General features: G+C 34.6%; 1 protein-coding gene across 1 annotated transcript; it reads left to right on the plus strand.

Annotated features, from left to right (window-relative positions):
• Dbp21E2 (putative ATP-dependent RNA helicase Dbp21E2) lies at nt 1-27,063 on the plus strand. Its single transcript, XM_069835714.1, has 12 exons — nt 1-185; nt 1,100-1,192; nt 4,833-4,979; nt 8,101-8,217; nt 10,097-10,294; nt 12,411-12,561; nt 15,257-15,363; nt 15,444-15,557; nt 15,762-15,919; nt 19,330-19,513; nt 21,663-21,815; nt 26,921-27,063. Exons 1-12 carry the CDS (start codon nt 117-119, stop codon nt 27,017-27,019), a joined length of 1,590 nt encoding a protein of 529 aa, XP_069691815.1. The 5' UTR covers nt 1-116; the 3' UTR covers nt 27,020-27,063.
• The last annotated feature ends 574 nt before the right edge of the window (nt 27,064-27,637 follow it).

Consider the following 27,637-nt stretch of genomic DNA (forward strand, 5'->3'; position numbering starts at 1 on the left):
TTTGTTCTAGACGCAAGTAGGCGACATTGAGCGATCTTTTTAGGTTATATTGGGTCGCATGTGAAAGTTTAATATTTGGAATCTGGATTAATATAAATATAATTTTGTTGTGAGAGATGCAGTTACGTTCACGATTTTGTGAGTTGTGCAGAAACCCATCTTTTGCGTATATTCATCATTATGCGGTTAGTTAAATTGTTATAATCTATGTAGGCTAATTAATTTAATGCAGTATTTTTATGCATTCGACAAACGCAGACAAATCTACTCTTTTTAGTATTTTAAGATATCATTTTCAGTGAGGAATTCGTATACTGAAATTTTCCCAAACCGCGCAAACACAAAATTTCAAATTACAACAAACAAGGGAAACAGTCATAATGGGTCTGACATTTCCTGTGTAATTTTTTGCGCGAAGTACTTGTCATAAATCTATCTCACAAAACCTTACCCAACCTTACCACTATTAGTGAGGCTATATGTCACTGATCTGTGTCCTCATCAAGCCCTACCTAACCTTGTCACTGACAGTGGGGCTACTTATCACTGACCTAGTTCCTCATGAAGTCCTACCTAACCGTCCACCACTGTGGAGTAATAGTTCGCACGTCTGACCGTAAACTAGTGGGCCCAGGGTCAAATCCTGGTTGAGATTTATCTTGGAGTTTTCCCTCAATCCATTAAGAACGAATGCTGGATGACTTTTGGTGCTGGACTCTGGATTCAAAGCCTTGAAGAAAGTAGTCTCTCTCGATTAGGAAATTCCTTCTTGAACATAAGCTCTGCAAGATATCCATTATAACTGTTTCTTTTTCCTTCTTTATCTTGAAACCATACTGTGAACCTCATTCCATGTTACTTCCATGTTTTGCTTTTGCTCTCCACTGTGAGGATCTGTGATCAAAATAAAAAAAAATGGACCACAACCCTCAATAACCGAAAAAATTATTCCAAATAAGAATAAAACCCAAAAATGCTTTTATTACAGAAATACACTGTCACGACAACTTGTATAATTACCGAAGATTGTTTTTACACAGAATGAATGTGACCCTTATTTGAAGGATATTTTTAACTATCATCTTCTTTTTCTGCACAGGTTTTGCCAGCAAAGGTACAAGCTGCTGTAAAAGAGAAGGAATTTAGTAAAAACAAATGCCTGAATGATATTGAATCATCTAAACAAACTAAGGTAAAAGATGATAGTAATTAATTTGGAAGCATAATGATAGGTCTCATATGATGTTTCCGAGTTTAGCCAGACTAGTGTAATAGGTCGTAGTTGAACTGGTATGGATTGTTTCAATATTTTAATTATTTTTCATTATTATTCCTGTACATGAATACAGAATACTTAATAATCTCTGAACTTATAAGTAAAAATTTTCAAATCGAAATCTGTTTAAATATCTTCTGAAAGATGTTCTCTTCTCCTCTGGTTTATGTATAAATTAGACACTCGAAGCTCTTATCTTTTCGTCCTTACTGATCTGTACAGTAACTTTGTATTATGTTTGATTATAAAGGATTTTACTGAATCCTTGGATGTCAAGTAGTGGTACTCACAGATAGTGTACATCACCAAGCAAAATGATTATTTACATGTCATGTACAGTCTTAGACAAAAAAAGAATGACTGACACCATACACCTTCCGAAGACATCGGTTGATTCCGTAAGAGCTTAGGTTTACAGGTGAACGAATTTCTCATGGATGACTAGGCTCAGTTTTTTCTTTGTTTTGTTTGTTTGTTGCTTTTTTGTCTGTTTATAGCTTAACTATTATAATTAATCTATAACAAAGGTATCTTCAAGGAGTAAATTAGGTGCAAAATAAACATCCTTTCCCTAGTTGTATGAACCAGGCGCTGCCCGAAGTGGACACAGACAAATTTACGCTACAGGAGATGGGTCATTTTTTGTGTCTAAGGCTGTACATTAATGGGATTGAACACAACATATTCAGATACATACTTGAAGATATTTAGAAGGAAATCAAGTCTATTGAATAATAAGTTCGGGTACATCATTATTACAACGCAATAACTGTAACAGTAGTGGCAACATCAAAAGATGAAAAGAAGCAATAGCTAAATGACAGGGGCCTGAGGACTGTGACAGGGTTATAGTGAGATAGATGAGGAGGTAGCTGATAGGTGACTGAGAACTGTGTCAAGGTTTGAGTGGATAATGGGATAGGTAAGTGATAGAGGACTGTGACAAAGTTGGAGTGGGTTAGGTAAGGGGATAGCTCAGTGACAGAAGGCTGAAGATGGTTAGTTGGAGATAGAGGGGATCGCTATCCCATTTACCTGCAATAGTAATCTTGAAGTAAATGTGTGGAAGCCAGTGATTTGTTCTCGATGATTTTAATCTGTCTACTTGAAGGGGTGCATTGTTACATAATACCTACCAGCAGTGTATAATATGTATTCGTGTATTGGCATATCCTCTGCATATGCTGGTAGCACTACAAAATTGACGTCATAGGGCGGAAGTTTCCTTGTAAGGATATAGAAATTGGTCTGCTAGACGATGTGTTGAGGTATAAGAAAGGACACAATTTGGGACAAGTATGTGGGATTATAGTTTTCACTTTGTTCACATCAAGTTTCTGAAAATGCTCCTTTATTTTCAGACATGCTAGAAAATGGTGTACCCAGGCTTACCATTAATTTTTAGTCTTCCTTGTAAGCGATATATATGTCTATAACTAATATGTTATATCAATATTGTCTTAGAGCAATAATTGTTTTCATCCCATACTTCAAATTCAATGTTATTTGGTGTAATAATGAATTATTAATAACGTGTTAAAATATCTGTTAGATTTTAGCTGCATTAGATAGTCATCCTGTGACATGTTCTTGATTATTATTTTCAGATAAGTTGCGCTCAAAATTCTTCTGTATAAATTATAATATTGTAGGCTTACTGGAAATAATTTGGTAACTACATAGGAAGACAGTGAGACGAACTTTTTCCAGTAAGCACGTGATATAATGGAAAACATCATTAGTTAACTGACTGTTATGATTTGCTGATAATCATTTTTCTTCTCACTTTTAGATGGACTGTTAAAAAAAAATAAGAAAATATTCCTTATGATGTCAAACCTGAGAGTATAAAATTTGAACATATTAATTTATTTAGTTGTAAATATTAGGGTTGCCCTGCCACAGCAGTCCAGTAGCTAGAGCACTGGACTCATAATCCTGTGGACCCGGGTTTGATCCCCAGTGTATCGCCATTATACTTGTATTGGCCATGCTTGTGGCCCAGGTAACACAGGGGTTTTCTCTGGGAGCTCCGGTTCCCCTATGGCATCCCAACAAATTTATATCTCATCTCTAGACTAGCCTCTTGTGGTGCACCCTAGACAATAATTCTGTTGGTAATTTGGTCTATCCCGGTCGGGGCAAGTTACCTGGTTGAGGTTTTTTCCGGGGTTTTCCCTCAACCCAATACGAGCAAATGCTGGGTAACTTTCGGTGCTGGACCCCGGACTCATTTCACCGGCATTATCACCTTCATATCATTCAGACGCTAAATAACCTAGATGTTGATACAGCGTCGTAAAATAACCCAATAAAATAAAAAAAAATTGGTCTACAACAACAGGCTTCATATGGGTGAATGACGAACAGTCAAGTACCAGCCATTATTAAATATATATATTTTTGGTTGCTTGGCCATGATTACATACTCTTGTATTCATTCAAGCAAAGCATTAAATAGGTTGTAGGTGTCCTGGCCACCCACCCACCCCAATATTTAATAATAATTAAACATTGAACAAATGATTGATACTTCGAAAAGATATTAACTTATTGCTAATTTTGTACAAATGTTCAGTTTCTCCTCTTCTTACAAATCAGTCATATAACTTATTCTAATTCTTATACAGAATCCAGAAACTATTACTTCTTGTCCGTTTATCATTTTCTGAAAGCTAGAACAGGTAATATCCTCATATTACACTGGATCTGTAGAATTGTTCTGACAGTAACTATTGACAACTTTCTGTTTAGTGATATTCATAAAAGAAACCATCGTTTCCATATTTTCATCGTCATCATAAATCAGAAAGTCCACACCTGTGGAGTAACGGTCAGCGCGTCTGGCCATGAAACCAGGTGGCCCGGGTTCGATTCCCGGTTGGGACAAGTTACCTGGTTGAGGTTTTTTTCCGGGGTTTTCCCTCCGCCCAATACGAGCAAATGCTGGGTAACTTTCGGTGCTGGACCCCGGACTCATTTCACCGGCATTATCACCTTCATCTCATTCAGACGCTAAATAACCTAAGATGTTGATAAAGCGTCGTAAAATAACCTACTAAAAAAAAAAGAATAAATCAGAAAGTATCAGTCAATACAATACCATACCAATAACATCTGTAAACATCTAAATAGCATGAACTCTAGTGATTTCACTTTAATTTGAAGAGGTAATTATATTTGAAATAGAGTAAGATGCTGTTTCTCTTTGTAGTCTCTTATGGAAGTTCAGCTAGATCTACTATGCAATGCATTTCAAATTACGTATTTATACAAAATTTGAAGTATTTTAAGCTACTTTAAAATAATCTGAGATTTTCGAACTTGTTCAACCATCCAGCTAGAACAGTTTTTATTCACCTGAACTTGGGACATTCTCAGTTTTCCAGGATGTATGGCCGTTCTAGACAAAATGAGAAACATAAGAACTTTGAAGAAACTGGCAGCTTTACTTTTCAAGAAGTGTTCTTTTTACTCTGTTGAACTCTACTTCCGCATCCAACTAGGAAAAATCCTCATTTAGCATAATTTTAAGTGTGTTTAATTTTTGTTACAGAAATTAAGAATCATTTGCAAGCGATCTGAGTTCAATCTTCATGCAGGCCAGCATTACAGTAAATTTGACGATATTCCATTAGCATCCAAAGGATGGCACCATCGGAAATCTAGAGGAGACTTCTTCACAATCCAGAGCTATCGAGAGGCAAGTGGAATTTATGTGTAATTGTAATTTCTTCAGTCAAATCTTCAAGGTGTTTTGTATTATTATATTTTCATTGCACAGATATTGTTCATATTCATTATATACGAGTTAACTTTTGAAAACATGATGTACAGACCCACAAACAAAATTTGGGCCACCTGAATTTTCCAAGTTCCAGTTATAACATACTGCACAAATTCAGTAAACACTGAGCATGCACAGTATGTTCTAGAACTTGGAAAATCCAGATGGCCCAAATTTTGTTTCTGGGTCTGTACAATATATATATATATATATATATATATATATATATATATAATTTATGGTAAAGAAAAATGAATGATTATTTTAAATAAAAAATATCAAACAAGTCTCTCTGATCATTTTCTGTTGCATAGGATAAACTTAAAAATGAAACGGAATTTCTATAAAGGAAAATTCATATTCATTATATACGAGTTAACTTTTGAAAACATGATGTACAGACCCACAAACAAAATTTGGGCCACCTGAATTTTCCAAGTTCCAGTTATAACATACTGCACAAATTCAGTAAACACTGAGCATGCACAGTATGTTCTAGAACTTGGAAAATCCAGATGGCCCAAATTTTGTTTCTGGGTCTGTACAATATATATATATATATATATATATATATATATATATATATATATATATATATATATATATATAATTTATGGTAAAGAAAAATGAATGATTATTTTAAATAAAAAATATCAAACAAGTCTCTCTGATCATTTTCTGTTGCATAGGATAAACTTAAATTGATGTTCTATAGAAAATTATTAGGCACAGAATTATTTATACTTTCCGTTACAATTATAGTCATAGTTTTTTTTTTTTTTTACCCTCTCTGACTAGAAAACTAAAGAAGTAGTGGGGCATCACTCTTTCTTAAAGATAAACTGTAATACTTACGCATGAGTAAATTTTCACAGATGCAGGGTCTTAAAAAGGTTTGGAATCTCATTACTGGTATAAATTCTAATGTAGTTAACACTTTTATCACTTATTAGTGCTGGCTTTATGTGAACCTGCAAAATTAATTATCTTTACTTAAAATATACTTTTAAACAGTTTTAAAATACAGTCAGATGACACACTTTTGAATCATAAAAGAATGTTTTTGTGTCATGAGAACTGAGTATGCCAGCATCAAGGAGCTATATCCTATTATACTAACTATGAATGGATAAATGAAATATCATATTGAGAAATATGAGAAAAAGACACAAGTCAGGAAATGCAAGGAAGTGGCTACAGCTATCAAGTAAGTTAAATAATAGTTTTCATTTTCAAATAAACATTTAATAATAAAAAGCAAATAAATGTTCTTGACATAAATAATTACAATAATTTATTAACATGAGACATTATTAAATAATACATATAAATGCTTTTCTATCAGCAAAGTAATTATAGTGGAAATAACACGGCAATTTATATATTAAATGTAAAAGAATCAATAACGAAAATAAGAAATCCGATTGAAGAAATGGTAGTTTTGCTGGTGAGGAATCAAATTTAAAATTTAGAAATGAAAAAGTAATGAACAGAAACCAAAAAGAATAGGGTCTGGTGTTACTGTACTTAAATGCAATACATCCCACCTGATTTGTCAAAAAAGATTGGATGGTACAGAGCAGGCAAGAAGCTAATAATAGAGAAAAAATACAAAATGTGTATGATTTGGGCATTTTTCATTAATCCTTAGCATAGTCCATTAGTGGCATTTCTTCTTATGCGCAATACAAGGTGGTAGTGGTCTCTCACATAATCTACATATGCATTTATTCTCCAGTTCATGGAAATATATTATTTTCCATATTTTATGATGAAAATTATGAATTATTAGTGTGATGATGTTCCTTCTCATGTCTCAATTAGGTCTCATCCAGCCACTGTTGATCATAGTGTCTGTTCTGTAGAATTGCAAGCAGATTTACTCGCTCTTCTTTCTTCTAGTATTTCTTTGTACATCCAAGTAGATGGTAGCAAGAAGTCTGTTTTCAGGTTTTGTATAACGAAGATTTCGCGTGCAAGTGTTGCTTTTAGAAATCTTGCCTGAACACCTTCTAGAGTTATTTCATTTTATACATCTTGATTACACAACTTTTAACACTACTGAAACTAGTCCACTAAGTATTAATAAATTTAGTTCGCCATTAACACGTGAAAGTGATCACCATGAATTATGTTTCTAAGTGATATACTGTTAAAAGTTGTGTAATCAAGATGTATAATCAAGGCGAGACAAGTTATATACCAATAATACACAAATACAGGTCCACGTGAATCAAAGCCATAAAAACATCACACCACATAAGCATCAACCAAGAATGCCCAAACCAACAATTTACATCAAAGTACGCACAAATCAACATAAAAACACATCATATCCTGCACAAAAGACAAACACTACAGCAGAAAAAACGTACATACAAAACAACATTAAACATCTACACTACACAAAAAAATCAACATAACATAAATACATACAAACTACATTTGCAATTAGCTCGCACACTACACTACACGGAACTTATGACGTTATAACACACACAAACAGAATATCATCACAAATAAGCCAAAAATAAAAAAAGACAGAAAAACAAAGCAGCAATGTTAAAGACACAACAACATACAGCATGAAACGCAAATTCCATCTGAGAATATTCAACACCACCAACATAACATTCAACCATAATGAAACCAGACTACTTGAGAAAGGATTGAAACACAACATACACCAAAACAACACAGGGACAAGACAATGAACACAAAAAATCGTAAACACAGAAACAGCAATACGGAATACACAAAAATCAACATCATGAATACATGAGACAAGACATAATAAGAAACATAAGCAAAATAAAGCCATAAAAAACAAACAAGAACACAAAACAATAAGCACCTTAAAAACAAAACAAGAAGAACATAACCTAACATCTGAAGAAACTGGAAGACACAAGGATCTCATTAGTTCTGAAGATAGCTCCTATTAAGCTGAAACTAGTCAACTAAATAGTTATAAATTTTAGTTCACCAGTAACATGTGAAAGTGATCACCATAAATTCTATTTCACTTTAATTTCAGAATCCAGCTGTGTCCACTTCCTCAGATATAAAGAGCAGCTTCAGTGATACAGGCATAAGTGAAGAAATCACTACCATTCTTGAGGAGCAACATATAACAAGTCCGACTGTGATTCAGGTACTATCTTCAGTTCATTACAATCCAGCATCCATTTAGTCAGTTTGTAGCTTATTAGCACTACTATAAGAATCCTAGTCTGATTCCTGATGTATCTTGTCTGATGTAGTTTATTGAAAAGCTGAGCAGTAGGTTTTCTCGTGAGCATTGCAGTTTTCCCTGTCAAATTGACTCTAATTAGTTTTTTCATTCTTCAGTATACTCCTTGAACACTTATATAATCAGTGATGGTTTCAATAAATAAATAACGACTTAACTTTGTCAACATATTGAAATAACTTAACAATACATCACTAATTAATTTGTCCTTTAAAATTATTGTGCATGTACTTGTGTGTGACATACTCTTACATTCTTTAAACTAAGTCCATCAGTATCACATATCGGTCGGTTAGTTGTCTTCTGGCAATATGATTTCTATGAGTACAACATAGTCACCACTTGATATTGTCATATTTGTAACATCTTGTAACTTATACCATGAACTGCCAATGGTTTTTGTAAATTGAAATTATGGTTTATTTAATGATGCTCGTAACTGCCGAGTTTATATCAGCATCGCTGGTGTGCTGGAATTTGTCCCACAGGAGTTCTTTTACATACCAGTAAATCTATTGACATGAGACTGTCACATTTAATGCCATCGACCTGGGCCAGATCGAATTCGCAACCTCGAGTACAGAAGGCCAGCGCTGTATCGACTGTGCTACCCAGGCCGACTGGTTCTTTATGATGGTTATCCGGAAGTGGATATGATCTCCAAAGAAGGAGCTTTATCATTCTAGCTGAATGTAAAGATATGCAAAATGTATAATAATAGAATAAATTTGAAAATATACATAACATGTATAATTAAGGAAAGCATGATTCCAGCTAGAAAACAAATTTATTAACTATAAAGTGCATAGATATAGCACTACAAATTAATACATAGAAGTAAATAATTTCTAGACCAGACGAATGTAGTCATCTTGAAGTACCTAGGTACTTTTAATTTTCACTCAGTAGGTCTACAACCTAGTAATCTAAGAGTCATCATCATCATCATCATCATCATCATCATCATCATAGTGCAGCCAAGGTAGGCCCAATGGCCTGTTCTGGTCTCAGTAGTTATTGAGAAGTCTTTTCATCGGTTTCCCCTGGGTTCTTTTTTCCGTGTGGTCATACTTTACAATTTGGAATGTTAGCCTGTTCCTATCCATGCGTTGTACATGTTGGATCCAATTTTCTCTATTTTTCAATTTTGTTAGTGACTAGTTTGATGTTGAGTTTGGTTAGAATTTCCTCGTTGGTTTTATAATCTTGTCAAGTATAATTTGCTGTTCTCCTTAAAAGTCTCATTTCTGCTGCAGTTATTCTTGAAGTATCAGCTTCTTTAATTGTCCAGATTTTGCATCCATATAAGGGTGTCAGAATGGCAAGGATGTTTTTGTACTTGAGTTAATGATCCCCATTGAAAGAATTTTGATATTTTGTTTAGAATATATATATAATTAAAAAATAAAACTAGAATCAGAATGTACTTCTGTTGAGAGAATAATCATATCTGAACAAGAGACAAACTGTAAACTGAACGAGAATCTACAGCAGAGTAGATTGGCAGGAAGCAAATCCAGTGTGAGATAGCGAGAGAAAATTAGGGGAAATGAATTAGGGAAAAGAGGAGAGATGAAGACATGCATGCAGTAAGCAGAGGCAGGAGGGGAAAACTGGTGGTCTGTAGTGTGGAAAGTCAGTGCTCTAGCAATTTGGCATGAAATGTGCACTGAAAGGACAATTAATTAAGGAACTTTCACGCAACTTTGTGTTTCAGTGGCCAGGGTCTACATCTTTTGACATTTGATTGTATACTGATGCTCTTATTTCATGTTTTCAGAGTGATGGTATCCCAGTTATCCTGAGAGGCAAAAATACTCTCCTCACTGCAGAGACAGGCTGTGGCAAGACTTTAGCTTACCTCCTGCCCATGATTCATCAGATTCTGAAATGGCAGCCATATTTAGAAGACCGCAGACCAAACAGGCCTCTTGGTGTTGTTATCTCACCCAACAGAGAACTGGCGAACCAGATTGGAGTGAGTTTTTACCTGTCTGAGTGTGATATATTGAACTCAGTTCTAGGCAGTAGTACCTTTATTTTTCCTCCCAGTGGCTGGTGCTTGCCTTGTGCCATTCATCCAAGTGTCTCCCTCTAGGAGCAATGCACTGAAACTATAGATCCTTTTGCTGGTGTAGTATTGCCCTTGGTGCACCATGAGCGGCGATTTGTATAGCATCAGATGTCGGTGATTAATAGAGCAATGGTGGAATATGTGTTGGGGACACAGGAATACTCCTTGAAAATGTACCACTGAGCATTGTCTTTATCACCACAAATTCCTTTTGGATTCGATGCCATTGTGAAAAACCGACACACTAGCAATTTGGGTGTGCCTGTGCATAAATGTTGCATAGGTGTAATTTATAAATTAAATTGTTACGCATTTCGAAAAGATTTAATTTAACGGAAATTTTGGCCGTAAGAACTCCTACACTGGATGTGACACAACAAAGTACAGTAATAGATGTTGCAGTGAGAGGCATGTTCTTGAGTTCAGTAAATATGTACCGTTACATACAGTTTATTTCGTGAACCAGTTTAGCTTTGTTATGCAGATTGAAAGAAATTGTTTTACTGAAGAATATAACTGTTGAGTTGTCATTGTTGGATGCTAGCGTATACTCTAATTATTTCGGCCTATATTTCATCTAAAGCTGCCTTTCTCACATGTGTACCCTACCAACTGTGCTTGATGTGGTGAGAACTGCAGAGTACGCAAAGAAACCAAAATTACAGATAAAATGGATAGAATTAAAAAGTTCAAACAAGTTCAAACTTACCTGATAAGATATTAACGTTTGCTATTTGTCATTTGTTAGTTCTTTCGATTTCGATTTATTTCCTCCAAATTTCATGTTTTGTTGCTGTACTGCTTACAAATATGATAAACATTTCGAAAAACTGGAGCAAAAATGTATTTTCATTCCAAAGTAAACACTATGTTTTTCAGCTAGCAGCAACAAACAGGCCCATATGCATGGGACTCATGTTCAAGTACTCATGTTCTGAGGTTTATCCCCAACTCTAAGGCGAATGTCAGGTAATCTAACAAATTCTCAGATTCCTTTTGCTGTCACTAATTCCATTGATGCTAGATAACTGCGCAGTTGATACATAAATAACTGATAAATAAGAAAACAGCATATGTTCCTTTTTTTTCTTTTGGTAATCTGTACAAGATCAGAATGAGGATATTTTCATCATCCTCTTCTTATGCCTCCTCTTCATCTTGATTTTTTCCTTACCCAACTTCTTTTTCATTCTCATCTCCTTTGTCTTTCTTTTCCTCGTTTCTCCCTCCTCCTCTCTTTATTTCCTTGCTCCTCACCCTCTTCTTCTACTCTCCCTTTTCTTATTTTTCCTTTCGCCATTCTCTTCCCTATTCTTTTCAGATATCATGTTTTATATCAGATGTTAGTGTCAGTTGTAGGTATTCTCATTGATGATTTATCCTAAAGTTATCTCATGTTCTTCTATTGCAGAGATACGACACAATGCACTGCTTCCTCCATATTTTCCCTAAATGCGATGTAGATGATAATGTATTAAGAAGAAATGTAGGCATTTTCGTAGCAGTCCTATCCTGCTTTTTTTTAATGCCTTTTTGCTTTGTGTCTTTCATTGTGAGAGGATCTCTTGGGAAAGTAATGTCATACAAGGTGCTGATGCTATCAAGTTATTATTTACGTGTTCTATGTAACATTTTGAAATAAATTATTTGTAATATTGTTCACTTAAAATCTCTTATTTAAGTTACCGGCAGTTTTGGTGAATTGTCTGATATACTCATGTAATAATGACAAGTTGTTGTACTTTAAGCAGTTTAATATTGCATGAAATACTATTAATTTATCATCTTTAGTAGTGTTTTGTGTAAATATTATAAATATACAGTAGTACTTTGGCATCTTTAATGAAACTTTCAATGTACAGTTAAAGAGGGTATCATTAACAGATCAGTTGCCTTACCTTCAAGATTTGGTAGTGCTGACTTATTCTGTCAAATATCAATACTAACTGGCTACCTGACCAGTTATTTTGTGATGTAGTCACTGCTACAGGGCATATGTAAGCTGCATCTTGGGTTGCAGGAAGTTGCCAGTCAATTCTCCAAGAAGTTGAACTTCACCACTAAGATTCTAACAGGAGGACACACTAAACGTAAAATGTTGAACCCGACTTTTGAGCCAATGGATCTCTTGGTGGCAACATTGGGAGCTGTCAGCAAACTCACAACTACAGGTGGGTTTGTGACTGTAACTGAAATTTTATAAGATGAATATACTTCAGGATAGGTAGGGCTTAATCCACCTGGTCTGAACAAATTCTAGGCTAGCTTCTTTGTGTATGACGAAAGTTAATTGCGTGAGAAGATTGCCTCATTTTTGTGTGTGTGTGTGTGTGTGTGTGTGTGTGCAGTTAGTAACTAGCTGTTGGAGTGCATGTATTCTGCTCTTTAACTTTTTGTTAAATTTCACTGCTTGTATACTTTGTGACCTGGTAGAATGTCGGAGAAGACCCTATGGCCTTAACTCTGCCAGTATAAATAAGTATATATTATTATATTACATTTGAATGTCATATTTTTCAACCTGCTCTTTTCAGTCATTCCAGTAATGGAAGTTTAAATTTATAAAGGGAATTTAAAATGATGGTCAGGTAGCTCAGCTCGTAGAACAATGACTACGGACTGGAAGGTTCTGGGCGCAATCTCGAATTTTGGCGGGATTTTCCTTATTGCCGAAACTTCCAGAATGACTCTGGGGTCCATTTAGCCTCCTCTCAAATTGAGTAGTGGGCTTTTCTTAGGGATAGATGATCTGGGCATGGTATCAACTACATCGCCTTATTCTAGTACTGAGGTCAAGGAAAGCATGGAGCTCTACCTTCATGTCTTCATAGCGTTTACAGGGCATATATATTTATCTTTACTTGAGATGGAGTAATTTAGAAAAACATCCATACTCTGTTTTTCACATTTGATGTCCCAAATGTACCATAGTATATGGTGAGTAATGTTGATGTATTTATTTCTTGGTATATAGATACCTTACAATGGAATTAAGTTCACCTAAAAAACACACACACAGGCACACATGATAATACAGATGGGCAAGACACAAATAATCTATGCACGTTTAAAATACTTACCGAGGGCAGCAAAATTGATGGGAAGTAGGTGTTGTAGTATGGAGAATTAAAATCTAGCCAATAAATTAAAATTTACACGTACAGCAAATTACATTAAAAAAATAAATAAATAAATAAACGGAAATTATAGAAAACATCAATATGATGATAATTAAATGGCATAAGAAACAATGATAGACTGTAGTATAGCTGATCATGTAGATTAGAGATGTCTTCAATCTAAAATTATCTGTTTTAAATAGTATTGATTAATTCAGGCTCTCAGTGGATGAAGGTGGTCTTAGTATCTCAATCGTACAGACAGTTTAGGTTGTGTGCGTGTGTTTGTACCAAAACCATAAGGGAGATACATACATTTATAGTATTAACATCATCGGAACAACAGACTTAGGCGTTATGGTCTGTTCTGTCTCCATATGTAATTCAAGAATTTTAAAAATTTGAAAGTTGATCACTTCATCTCTTGTTAGGATGACTGATGTCTCAACCTCTTTGTCTATACTGTACTGATATATTATTTGCAGGATGGGATTTTGCTCCATTCTGAGAATATGATCATGCCATGTATTGTATGTATGTATGTATTTATTTACACTGCAAGTGGGCAAGCACCCGGTGACAGTGGTATATACAATATTAACAATACACAATAAAATGATAAGCAATACACAATAAAATTTACAATACACAATACAATTTACAACACATATACAATTTTATGCACAATACAATAAGAATACACAATACAATTTAACACAATAATAATAAAACATAAAATAAAACACCTAATTTTACAACACAACCTACATAATTATGTATAGGTCCTACATAAGTTATTAGTGTTATACATGTTATATTAAGTTCTTCGCGGATTTGTTAACAAAATCTCATATTCTCTAAGTTTTGGTTGCAATATTGGTGACCAAGGAAATTAGTGAAATCCAACAATTTGTTGCAAATGCTACACAGTTAAAGTAAGGATGTTGTTGTGTGGAAAGATATAGTTGCTTTCCTTATGGTTTGACAATAATCATTAAATCTCTTAAACAACTGCCATTTTTATAACAAAGATATCTGATGGAATTGGGAAAAATAATTTGATGTGTCATTAGAACATTGTTCCTATTAATATGGTAATTAGTTTGTGTTATGTTAAGATATTTACAGCACCAGCATTTTATGTGTGCTAAAACCTTTTAAATGGCTTTTAAAGTATCAAGAATTTTTGTAATTTTTAGAATCACTTAATCTATTTCCAAGGGAATGAAATGATTTTGCTTGAAGATATGACATTTCTTTTCCTCTCCTATTTTTGTTAGAACGTATTTCATTCATAGTATTCTGCCTAAAGATGGGTCTTTCACTGCAAGCCCAGCATTCTCCAATCTTTTTTGACTCTGCATAATGTTGCCTATCATCTGAAATCTTCTTCTGCCCTGAACTTTTCTCCTGTTCACATTCCTTCCAGTGCACCCTTTAGTAGGCAGTTTCTTTTCAGCCAGTGACCCAGCCAATTTCTTTTTCTCTTCCTGATTAGTTTCAGCATTATTCTTTCTTCACCCACTCTTTCCAACACAGCTTCATTTCTTATTCTGTCTGTCCATATCACTCGCTCCATTCTTCTTTATATCCACATTTCAAATACTTCTAGTCGTTTCTCTTCGCTTCATTGTAACGTCCATGTTTCTGTACCATACAATGCCAAGGAAGTAATATTATCTTTAATTATTAGTATTATTAGATAATATTATTGTCTGTAACTAGGAACTGAACTGATATGTTGCAGGGATCTACAACATGGGAGATACACACCATGTAGTTCTAGATGAGGCTGACACTCTGCTAGATGACAGCTTCAATGAAAAGCTCTGCCACTTCCTTAAACGATTTTCTGTAAGCATGAAGTGTGGTTTGCAATGGGTAAACTTATTGTATGTTAGTGGCAAGGCTTAACATGTGTGTCTTTGTTGCAGTTCCAGTTCCAAGGACCTAGCACACCAATGGTGGTGCCAGCAGGTGTACAGCTAACATTAGTCAGTGCCACAATGCCAACCAGTCTGCCTGACATACTGGGCAACATTGTTGATGTGCGTAAGACTGAAATCCACAGTTTAGACATGCATATTCTGTGACATTTTCTGTATAAGGAGAATTTGTATATTGATTGTCTTTAGTTCAATGGCTAAGTATAAGAACATAAATATCGGTTAACTATCTCAGCAGTATCTGTTAGTGCATGAGCATTTCTTGCTGTTGGGTGTAGATGTTCAATGATGTTGCCATGCTTGCAGACAGACTCACTGCAGCGAGTGAGTTCAAACCAAGTCCACCATCTGCTGCCACATGTTCCACAAAAGTTCTACAGACTTGGCCAGTCCCAGAAGCCTGCACAGCTGCTTGCCATGGTGAAGCAAGATGTTGGTAGGAAACATCCCATCATTATCTTCAGGTGATTATAAATTTATAAGCTTTGTAATAAGCTCAGTGTTGGTTATGAAATTACGAAGTATTCTAGAGAGTTCTGATATTATACTCGGTAGTGGTATTTGTCTTTGAACTTGTGTATCATTAGTTCGAGTCTTGTTGAGACTGATGTATTTTCGAATGAAAAGATCCTAATCTTCCTGCAGCAGGGAGTAAAAGCTGGAAGTTGAAATGGAGCTTCCAGGCTAAGATGCCATGGTCTACTGGTGAAGATATTCCCAGATGTTTCATCTACTACTGCGACAGACATCTTCAGTGGTGAGGTATCCTAGATCTGAGTCTTCTGCTAGGGGTACCTGTGGCAACTGATACCCTGACTGTTTGCTTGTCCTTATTTATAGAGCCAGGGATTGGCCTTGGTGTTTAGTAGACGAAACATCTGGGAATATCTTCACCAGTAGACCATGGCATCTTAGCCTGAAAGCACAGTCTACTATATACAGTCGCGAAACTCAACACGTAGTAAATATGCAAACATTAGATAGTTGCTCACCACTAGGATCGCTAATATCGCCTCATTACAGGCAATGCAAAATAGTACCATCACAGTCTATTGTTTCTAGCACCCTCAAAACCCAAGCTTCGTGACTATATAGTAGACTGTGCTGAAAGCTTCATTTCAATTAGACACTGGCCGTGAAAGCCTACATGCTAAAAGCTGGAAGCTCTATTTCATATGCAGTCATTAGCATATGAAAGAATATTATGACATTAAACTGATTAATGTTGTCATCAATATGATCACACCTTAGGTCAGCCCCAGGCACATACCTCAATTGAGTCACTGTTGGCTACCCTCATGTTTTGGTCTGATATGAGTAGACAGTCTGATAAGCGTTGCTCATTGATGGATTGTATATCATCATAGAAAATCGATTGTGCTACAATTTCCACAAGGTGTAAGAAATACAATAATTTTTGCGTTCAGAAAGGACACCATAACACAGATATGTGATATACAAATCTATAAACTAAGCCTATAACAAATTTAAATTTAAGAGGGCATTTTAAGCTGTATTATTCTACAATAATAATTATCAAATCTTATGCAGAGACATAGGAACAGAAGATGGGAAAGATTGGAGAATGCTGGGTTTGCAGTGAAATATCTGCCCTTGGGCAGAACACTATGAATGAATGATTTTCTTTAGGAAGAAACGAATAGCACAGCTAGAATAGCTAAAACATTTAAATGATCATATGATCGAAGAGCACAGGTGAGTCAGTGGGAAACAAAAGTCAGGGATCAAGAATCAGAAAGTTTCACATGAAATCTAGAGAAGGTGAAAAAAACGGGCAGAGAAGACGAGAAGATTCGCCAAGGAGGAGAGAAGAGGAGATTTTGCTCTCAGTGTCAAATAGCAGTTCTTTATTTCTGATAGAAAAGAACAGTAGCTGGAAAAGCTTAAATTTGAGAAGTTAGTGGACTGAAAAACAGAAATGTGAAGGTCTACTATGACTAAAATGTAAAATTGTTTGATAATAAAAATATATCATATAAGGGACGATAAGCTTCTCAAATTTTATAGCAAATTCTGACAAATATAAAGCCCTAATGTGAGCTGTGAGTTAAAAAGTGCCCCATTGTAGCAGCCTACGAAATACACCCTGAGAAATTCAATTTATTTAACATCATAAGTCTTTCTCGACATATAGTAACGAAGAAATGTGTTTTGATATTGAAAATCAATTAGGAATTAAAATAAAAATTGTCTTTGTGGTTTTTGTTTGCATTAGATGAAAGCATTTATGATATGTTAGTTATTTATTAGAGGGTTTGATTTTAATTTCAATATATTGGATCTCATGAAATTCATTCAAGCCTGATTTCCATCTAGTTCGACTTCTCAAACTTTCACTGACATTTTATGAACTAACAGAAAATGCTGTCAAGAAATGACTTTCATACTCCATCAGCATATCTACCGTGCTATCAAAAAGGAGTGTATTATATGGCAGTAAACATTTTAATAGCCCCCCTATGGATATCAAAAAAATCAAACTCAAAAAACGAGATTATTTAGGCCCAAATTAAAGAAGTACCTAATTTCTTACGCCTTCTATTCTGTAGGTAAATTTATGACATTCAGCAACACAGCATGAATATTTCTGTCTTGTATTAAGTATCGATACTAATCCCTTGTGTTGTACTAGTATATTGTAAAACTCCTCTGTATATATTTTAACTAGACTGTGACTATAATTAAGACCTTGTAGTACTGTTAAGATTTTTTGACATATTCCATATTCTAGCTGTGAAGCTATGTATGAATACCATGGATTGTAAATAAATACAATACAATAGGGCATCTTCAGAAATAGTGGCGACTAATCCTTCAGTAAAGAGCTATCCAAAATTGTTTTGGTCTACCCAGCTTTTAAATTGTTTGTGACCCACTAGCTGTGTCAAAAATCTAAATCATTTGTGATAGTGGTATCCTTTGTAGATGCTTTATAATGAGGGGCCTAGAACAAAAAGCAGGTAAGTGACATTATTAAAAAAAATGAGGTAAGTGCATGTTGTGATAGCCGAAAAGGATGTTTCTTTGGGATAAAATCAGGTAAGTGATCACACTGTGCAGTGCTGCTACATGGGCATCATTTCACCAAACTAGTGTATAATATTCCATTGCATGTAGAACTTTAACTGTAATTTCCTCAAAAACTAGGTTTCTGTCACTTACCTGCTTTTTGTTCTAAGCCCCTCAATTATGTTTTGTGTTTTGGAGATTTATTGTATCCGAGTTTTTCTAAAATCTGTTCTGCTTTTTTGTGAGAGATCTGTGCAGTTTTATAATATATTGGTCAAGAGACCAATGAAACCTGTGAGAAACAGTTGTCCGATAATTCTGCCTGGTTAGATTTCTTGTAAGGTAAAGGTAAAGTTATCCCTGTGGAGGCTCACAGCATAGTTGGAAATTAGGGTTCCACCTTTGCAAACAGTAGTAGCAGGATGGATATTGATCTTATGTGCTTGCTGCTTTTACCACCAAGGTATTAATTTATGGTCCCCAGGGCCCTAATGGAGCTGGAAAGATTAAGTCAATTAGAAAAACCCATGACACCATTAGGAAAATAACCCGCGACCATCAGTGTAGTGTTAATTACTATGCTACTATGCATCACATGTGACCTTTGGTTTTGCTTCATTTCTGAAAAAGCCTTGGTAACGATTTTTATTGTGCTTTAAACATCTGTCTGGGTTTGAATCTACGAACTTAAGATCCTGTGTTTAAACATACAGAATCATTACCATTAAACAGAAGGTTGTACATTAATAAATCTTTTTGAGGATATTTTATTAACTTATCTACATTTAAAATTAATATCTTAAAAGCTAAGATGCCATTGTGCGATGTCATTTTTCTGTCACAGCAACAAGTCGTCGACATGTGACTGGATCTCCATGTTCCTGAACGAGAATGGAGTGAAATGTACGAATCTCAATGGAAGTATGCCACTTGCTGTTCGAGAGGGCAAACTGAAAGCATTCCAGACAGGGGAGATGGATGTTTTGTCATGTACAGATATTGGTTCCAGAGGCATCAACACAATCAGGGTGATTACTTTCATATTCATGAAATCCAGTGACCTGATGGTTTCTTCTTAGCAATTCATTGGGTGGCACTGATTATATATAACCTTTATTATAATCTTTCATTATTTTCATACATTTATTGCTCGTCGTAATTACATTGTTTTAGAATAGCCTCAGTAGTACAATGAGTCCATTGCTCAGACATCTTTAACAGCAGATAACCAACACTGATAATCCAAATACGTTTCTTTTTATAATTTTTAACAGATTTGTAGAAGACTGCAGAATTTATCTATTCATCTGTATGATTGAAGGATTAGAAACTGACGTAGTCTCATAGAGACAGTCTGTGAGATAGAAAATCTAGACAAAGAAATGGCTAATAACTTTGCTGAAAGCCTCTCATCCAGAAACAATTTTCGTGTATGTCGTAAATACGTTTCACATGTTACATTTACAAAGGAAACCATGATAAGAATTTTCTACCTTTAGATATTCACAATCATTGGTTGTGTTTGAACTCACCAACTTTTGAGCAAACAGATAAAAATGTTAACATTAAACCAAGTACAGTCTTAAGAGTTCAATTCACTTCATTGGTAGTGTGACAGACTGCAGATTGAAAAAGCCTGGACTTAAGGGACTTCTTATCTAATCACATTTTCCAGAATTATCTTCAAAAGTCTATTCTAACTCCTATAACATTAAATAAAGGGAAATATCGTATTCAAAGCAAAATTTGTATTAATAACACTTTAATTGAACGTAAAAGAGTCGACTCGTTTAGTTTTATCTGATACACAAAATACTGCTAGGTGTTTAATGATGGTTATGTAGGATGCTACAATCATCATCATCATCATCATCATCATCATCATCATCATCATCACAACATCGTTATATATATATATATATATATCAGTGTAGCCTATATTTTATGTTGTCATACTCAGTAGTCTGATGTTTATGATGCCAGCTATTTGGTCCTACGTTCTTGGGTTCAGATCCTGTCTTGGGTGATGGATTTTAAAGGATAATAAAATCCTTAGCATGACTTCCTCTCTTAGTGATACATAGTACTGCAAAAAAAATTATTTATTAGGCCTAACCCTAAACAGGAAAGAGAGGAAGAAGAATTTTAAAATAATGTAAACATAATGTAGACGGTTTAAGATTTATCATATAACAAAATCACAAAAAACTCATAACACAAAATTGGGCATATTTTTCTGGTGAATGAACTATGGTAATTAGCAATACTTTCAATATAACCTTCAATTGTCTTTTCTGTAATTCATAGTTTGTTCGTTGTGGCAAAAACTCTTTCTATAGGAACACTGGTTCCAGGCAGGGATAAGCCAAATTCTACAATTTTATTAGTGTTTCTGAATGACAAATTGTGGAAAGGAGAAATGTTGCAACATTTCTACCTATCTCATACGGACTTCTTTCTCCTCTTTATTCCATTGAGTGACTTCGTCAGCACTAGCAAATTACTTCACTTAAATTCACTGACCATGCCTTTATCATAAAAGTTGCAATCGCCAGAAATATTTGTAATACCTGTACATTTCAACATTATTCTACAAGATGGGTCAAAAGTCGCTTTCCCAATATTCGTTCGTAAGTTTTATATTTGTACACATATACAGCTGTCATAACTAGAATAAACGAATAGCTGGTGTAGTAAGTGGTGGTTGACAACCATTGTTTGTGCGTGAACTGTTTTTCCAATGTCATGTCTTGTTATTGTTATTTTGTTCTATTATGTTGGGTTGCGTCATTAGTATCTTGCAATGAATCGTAAATTGACCATAGAACAATATGTTTTTGTGCTACAACGTTGGTGGAACACAATAAGAACATATTGTGTATCGAGAAACAGGGCCTCCATTTTGAACAAAATCTGTAAAGGAATGTGTAGTCAAATGTAAATTGAATGTGATTAAATTAAGGAAGTGTTTGGGGAAAGCGACTTTTAACCCACTCTGTATTTTAGAACATTGTTCAGCAAGATTCTATTTTGCATTTTGGGAATAACAGGCATCTCAGCAAGAACTGTTGGAACATTGGGACGGAAGATCTAAAAACAGAACTGTCCCATTCAAAACAGGACATCTGATCACTTTATTTGATGGTAATCAGTGACATGCATTTTTTTACATTTCAGGTGAGACATGTCATCAACTACGACTTCCCTCTCTACACAGCAGATTACATCCATCGCTGTGGACGGACAGGACGTGTTGGTAGCATGCAGGGATGCCATGTTTCCAACTTCGTTGCCACAGGACGGGAGGTTGAGCTGGTGCAAAAAATAGAGGCAAGTATCTCAATCAGACTCTATTTGGTAAACATTTTAACTGAAGTCGTGAAAAAATTTCCACGGAACGAACATTGCAACAAATGAAGAAATTGTACACCACAGTTGTCTTATTGATTAGCTTAATTGTAATCTTTCTTCTATCAATATGACGTTAATATTACAGCTGATATAGTAACAAGTACATTAATTAAGAAAGTGAGGTTGTAAAGCATATTAAAATGTAACAAAACATTGGCATTCCAACATTCTTGTATGGATCACAGTCTGGACACTGACATTTGCACATTAAAGAGAAAGGAGTAGCAGAAATGAGGTTGCTAAAATCTTTGACTGGCTATATTATATATGTGTGTGTATATGTGTGTCAATATATATATATATATATATATATATAGAAATGGATTCAGAACTTCTCAAAACCTGTGCGTCAGTGGCTAACCATGACAATATCTTTGAAAAATATTGGAGTGCAAGAGGTCAAATGACTTTATTATCAAATGCCTGGCATTAGAAAACAACAACAACATATATATATATATATATATATATATATATATATATATATTAGGGTGGCCCTTAGCTATAGGTAATTTTCCGAAAGTTAAAATTGTGCTGCTCCCACCCCCTTATCTTGTTCCAATCGACAAAAAAATGATCTGTGCAAATTTACAGCTCAATCGGACAACTGCTTGGCGACCCTCAAACGCTTTGAAGTTGGAGCATAATATACGCAACTATTAATTCCATACAAAAGCGGTATACTCTTTCCTGTCTCGACCATTTCTTTTTTTGTTCTTAGAGAAATTGATGTGGACATTCTGACGATGCCAGCAATTGTTTAAAAATATTCTGAACGAAATTTCCGAAAAGTTAATTCGAAAAATTCCTGAAAATAAAATGAAAAATTTAAGAAATATAAGGTTTTTTTAGTAACGCACACAACTTCTATAAGAGAAACACATTTTCATTTTCAACAATAATTTCTACAGAATCAAAACACTATGTATATGAACGAACATTGAACATTAATTTTTCCTAAGGGAGGATTTAGTAGTAGTTTTTTTTTTACAGTCTCTGGTAATAATCTGTAAAACAAATTGTTTCTCAATTTCATCTTTTGTGAGAATATTATTGTAATCCTGAATAAGTTTGACTTTTCTTTCTGCAATGTCCTTCACAACAACTATCTTCTAAAGTTTTTTAAATTCCACTTTTGTAAACAGGATTATCTTTCCAAGTTGAAGGGTCTTTGTTGAGGAAATCGGTGCTGATAGTAAATCTCGTGAAGAAAATTTTAGTACCAGGTGTTACAAAAGACGAAAATTCAATATTCGTAAAGGAAGAAAAATCATTCTGTTGCAGAATGTAGCTCTTCAGTTGATTTTCTTCTTCTTTTTCTTCTTCACCTTCGTTTGCTTCCAGTATAACTTGAGCCATATTTGCTTTAACTGCTGTTAGAACATAGTCATCAAATAAGGATAGAACCACAGTTTCGGGAACTAAGTACCAGGAGATGGTTGGAAAATTCATTTGCAGCAGCCTGATTTCTGGATCAATATCCTGATAATTTATCAGTTCACGCATGAATAGGAAATCATGATAAGGTGCTTTAATTGCTTCTGATGACAGAAACCAGGCTCGAACATAGCCTACACTCGAGCAAGAAAAATACATATTCTTCTTAAAGAGTTCTTCTCCTTATGAGATACCTGAAATTGATCTTGAAACATCTAGCATGACTTCCAACTCCTAGTATATGAAATGGTATCCCGTTCTTTGGAATGCTGCCAAGAAAAATCATCGTTAAAAATTCTTATCCTCTTCATTTTTCATCTGTCCCAAAGCTCTGAATGAACTATGTCAAAGAGATCGTCCATAATTTCCACAAAAATATCTCTTTTTTTTTTTTTTTTTCTTTTCCCTTGCCTGCAGTTTTACTCAAATATTTTTATAAACCTTCCCAATCATCATAGAGTTTGAATAACTTATGAACACAGTGGTCACTTTTTCTAGTACGGATTCGTGCTTTTTGCCAAAAAGTTAAAACTTCTTGAATCTCCAATGTTACACTTTCCTTTGTTGTAAGATTTACAACTTGTACATTGTAAAAGAAAACACTTAAAACTTGCCGGTTTGAAGGTAGTTTGGCTCCGATGATTTGATTGGAGAGAGACATAAAAGTATTGTCTTAACTTATGAGACGAACTATGTGAAGAGATTGATGACATTTTACAACTCTAGGGAAAAAATCTTGAAAGTCACTTTACGTGAGCAGTCAGCAGGTCAGCACAGACAGTTCTGAATCAATAACTGAAAAATTATTCATCAACAAGATCATGTTTAGTTATAAAATAAATGAATAAAGCACATACAAAGATAATAATAATAATAATAATAATAATAATAATAATAATAATAATAATAATAATAATAATATAGGTTTATCTATAATGTATCAAATATGAATGAGGTCTCGCCCACCTCATTATATTTTGCTCGACTAGTGTGACTAGTCAGTTTGTTTTTATACCATTAAGTACGAGAAAAATTCGTACTGGCACCGGGAATCGAACCCAGGACTCTCAGCTGTGCGCGCTGAGTGCTCTGAGTAAGGCCGTAACACGATACTACGAGAGGAGTTCGGCCGGCGTCGTGAATCGGGTCCCGGCATAGCTCAGTTGGTTAGAGAGCACTCAGCGTGCACAGCTGAGAGGTCCTGGGTTCGATTCCCGGTGCCGGTACGAATTTTTCTCGTACTTAATGGTATTATCTAATAATATTAGAAAAAATATTTTTCAAAACTTCATGGTCGATGAGGGTCGCCTTGCAGTTGTCTGATTGAGCTGAAAATTTGCACAGGTCGTTTTTTTGTTGATTGGGACAAGATAGAGGGGTGGGAGCTAAACGTTTAGAAAATTGAAAAATAAGGGCCACCCTAATATATATATGGAGCATATTTCCGAAGTTATTTGAGCAAAAAATGTTATGTAAACATGGGTCCTATTCTCAATATTTTCAGAGTGACACTAATTTGAAGTTGTTTAAAAAATACCTTTTTTCTTTAGTTTTAAGGGTAAAAGAATATTATAATTAGAGAATACTATTCAGAAGTATAATTTCTTTAATTGGCTAGTATTTTGAAGCTAAAAATGTGTTGTCAATTCCATAGTAGCTTCATACAGAAGTTTCTTTCAATTTTTAAATACAAAATTACAATTTTTTTACGCACTTATCACAAGAATTGTTACAAATCACGTTATTCTTGTAAACTCTTTGTACATTAGGATGCAAAAGTGAACTGCAAAAAATCAAGTTGTTAGAAGTCATGTGATCTGTAACAGTTATTGTGATAAGTGTAGGCATTTTTTTTAACAACTTCAAATTAGTGTAACTCTGAAAATATTGAGAATAGGACCCATTTTTATATGACAGATTTTGCTCAGAATGTCTTCGAAAATAAGCTCCATAAGTGGTGGTTACTCCATGTGAATCATTCTGTATATATATAGACATATACAGGGTGAACCGTAAGTAATGTCATTAAGTTCAGGAAGTTGTTCTTTAAGATATTTCAAACAAATAAGTTTAATACAACTTTGCTGGTTTGTGCTTCCTTTTCGAAATAAAAATTATTTTATACGGAACATTTCATAGTGTGTTTTGGGAAAGCCATTCATTTAATTCCCGATATGTTTAGTCAATTTAAGAGAGCAGTGTATTATGATAATAAATGATTGAAAGAATTTTAGTTTTATCCTTTAAATGTGCAGAAATTTGGTCCGAACAATTGTAACTTTTCCTTCTGCAATGGAATTTTACGATTTTACATTCTTTCAGTCATTGATTATCATAACACACTGCTGTCTTAAACTGACTGAGTATATTGGAAATTAAATCAATGGCTTTCCCAAAACATCCTGTGAAATATTTCATATAAAACAATTTTTATTTCGAAAAGGAAGCAAAAACGAGCAAAATTGTATTAAACTTATTTGTTTGAAATATCTCAAAGAATAACCTCCTGGACTTAATGACATTACTTATGGTTCATTCGTATATACAGGATGGAAGAGAAATAATCCTGTAAATTGAAAAGGACGATAAGGTACACTTAAATTAATAGAAAACCTACATTACATTTTGTGATAAAATGCGTGGTTAATTAGAAAATTAAGTTGGAAGTTTCAGCAGTCTGGCAATATCGCCACTAACACACTACTCTTTCTTTTCGTGTAAGAGGTCAACGAATTCAGGTGTGTGTACCAAGGTCAATTACTCCCCACCTTTCTCTCTCTGGTTACAATATTGCAATCTGGTTGCAGCGTTCAGTAATTTCGAATTATTAGTGCTTGTTAAATTAAATTTATACGAAAACCGTCCACGCTATTGAAATACACCAGAAGGACAAATGATTCTTTATTATGAACAAAAAAATCACGATCCTACTTGCAATAGTTACCGAATAAGAGGGTGTTATACATTTGGGGAAAAAAACATTTTTTCTGAAAAAACTATGAACTTTTATATGATTAAATGGATTAAATCATAAATGAAGTGAAGAAATTAACCTTCCATTATCCAAAATGGATTAAAATTGGCACATACAGAAGCAATTAATGAATCATTCAAAATGAATTCTCCAGAGAGTACACCTTACAAACTTCTGCATTGCATACAAGTGGCAAGAAATAGAGAACTTCTTCCAAGTGTTGGAAATGTTTTATGAAACACTGTTAACATGCCAAGATGTAAAACATTCCATGACTTTATGACTAAATTTCGGGAGACAAGAAATGTCAAAACCACCAAGAGATTTATTTTTAGTAGACACTAAAGTCACATGAATATGGGGAAATTATGTCCACACCCACAGAGCTATTGTGTAAGTGCAAGGGTAAGTACTCTTATAGGTCCCCAGGTTTCCAAGAGGCACCATTAGAGTTAGACTTAACCCAGTTACCATTCAGTCTTCAGCACATTAAACATAATACATATGTTGACCTACTTTGACAGCTGTCAACCTCAGCCCCATGATTCAACAGCACAATTTGCTTGGTAGTATAATGAAGCTTTACTCATGCTGTATTCCTTGTATCTTACAGATTGCTGCACGGAGGGGTGATGCACTGCCAAATGTAAATGGCAACATAACAAGAACAATCATGTTCAGAGCTCAGAAGAAACTTGAAGGAAGAATGTGAAATGTGTATTGTACATCTGAAGTATAGGTCCACCATGTTTCCATGTTTCAATAACCGAAGTTTTCTCCTTTACTTTTTTGTGGTTTTGATTCAGGTTTTCTACCATTTCATTATTTGTCAAGTGCCAAATTGCAATCTTAATGAATGTTACAATATAGCATTATCCAAGTATGCTAAAGTATTAGCTTTCCACACCAGAGATTGAGTTTTAAATTACTGTTCAAGTAAAGTTTTTATGGTGGTAAAAAGTGATATTGGGCCAGATTTTCTCAGGGTATTCCTATCTCCGTAATATAATTTTGTGATCTCTCCAAAGTAACCTCACTCTCTCGCAAATAAGCATTTGGCTTTGCCAACCAGTATTGTAACATAAAGTACAGTGTCAAATACAGTTACATGAAAATCATAGAAGCCAGCAAAAAACGTGGTTTCGTTATTTCCAAGAAGGGCATCTTCTGTGTACTTAATAAGACTGACAAAGCTCGGATGAGATTAATTCCAGAGGGGAGAAAGCAAGCAAATCCATCCCCCTCCCCCATACAAATTAATCCTGTCCAAGCTTTACCACTCTTGTTAAGTACACAGGAGATGCCTTTCCTGGAAATAACGAAACCACAT

The sequence above is a fragment of the Periplaneta americana genome, chromosome 9 (genome assembly GCF_040183065.1).
Source record: "Periplaneta americana isolate PAMFEO1 chromosome 9, P.americana_PAMFEO1_priV1, whole genome shotgun sequence".
In the NCBI taxonomy this organism is placed as follows: domain Eukaryota; kingdom Metazoa; phylum Arthropoda; class Insecta; order Blattodea; family Blattidae; genus Periplaneta; species Periplaneta americana.

Excerpts from the sequence above, each read along its gene's own strand:
- Dbp21E2 (XM_069835714.1), top strand. The coding sequence starts at position 117 with ATGCAGTTACGTTCACGATTTTGTGAGTTGTGCAGAAACCCATCTTTT. Across the intron at positions 4,980-8,100 it reads CAATCCAGAGCTATCGAGAG|AATCCAGCTGTGTCCACTTC; the intron begins GCAAGTGGAATT and ends CTTTAATTTCAG. Across the intron at positions 15,364-15,443 it reads ACTTCCTTAAACGATTTTCT|TTCCAGTTCCAAGGACCTAG; the intron begins GTAAGCATGAAG and ends TCTTTGTTGCAG.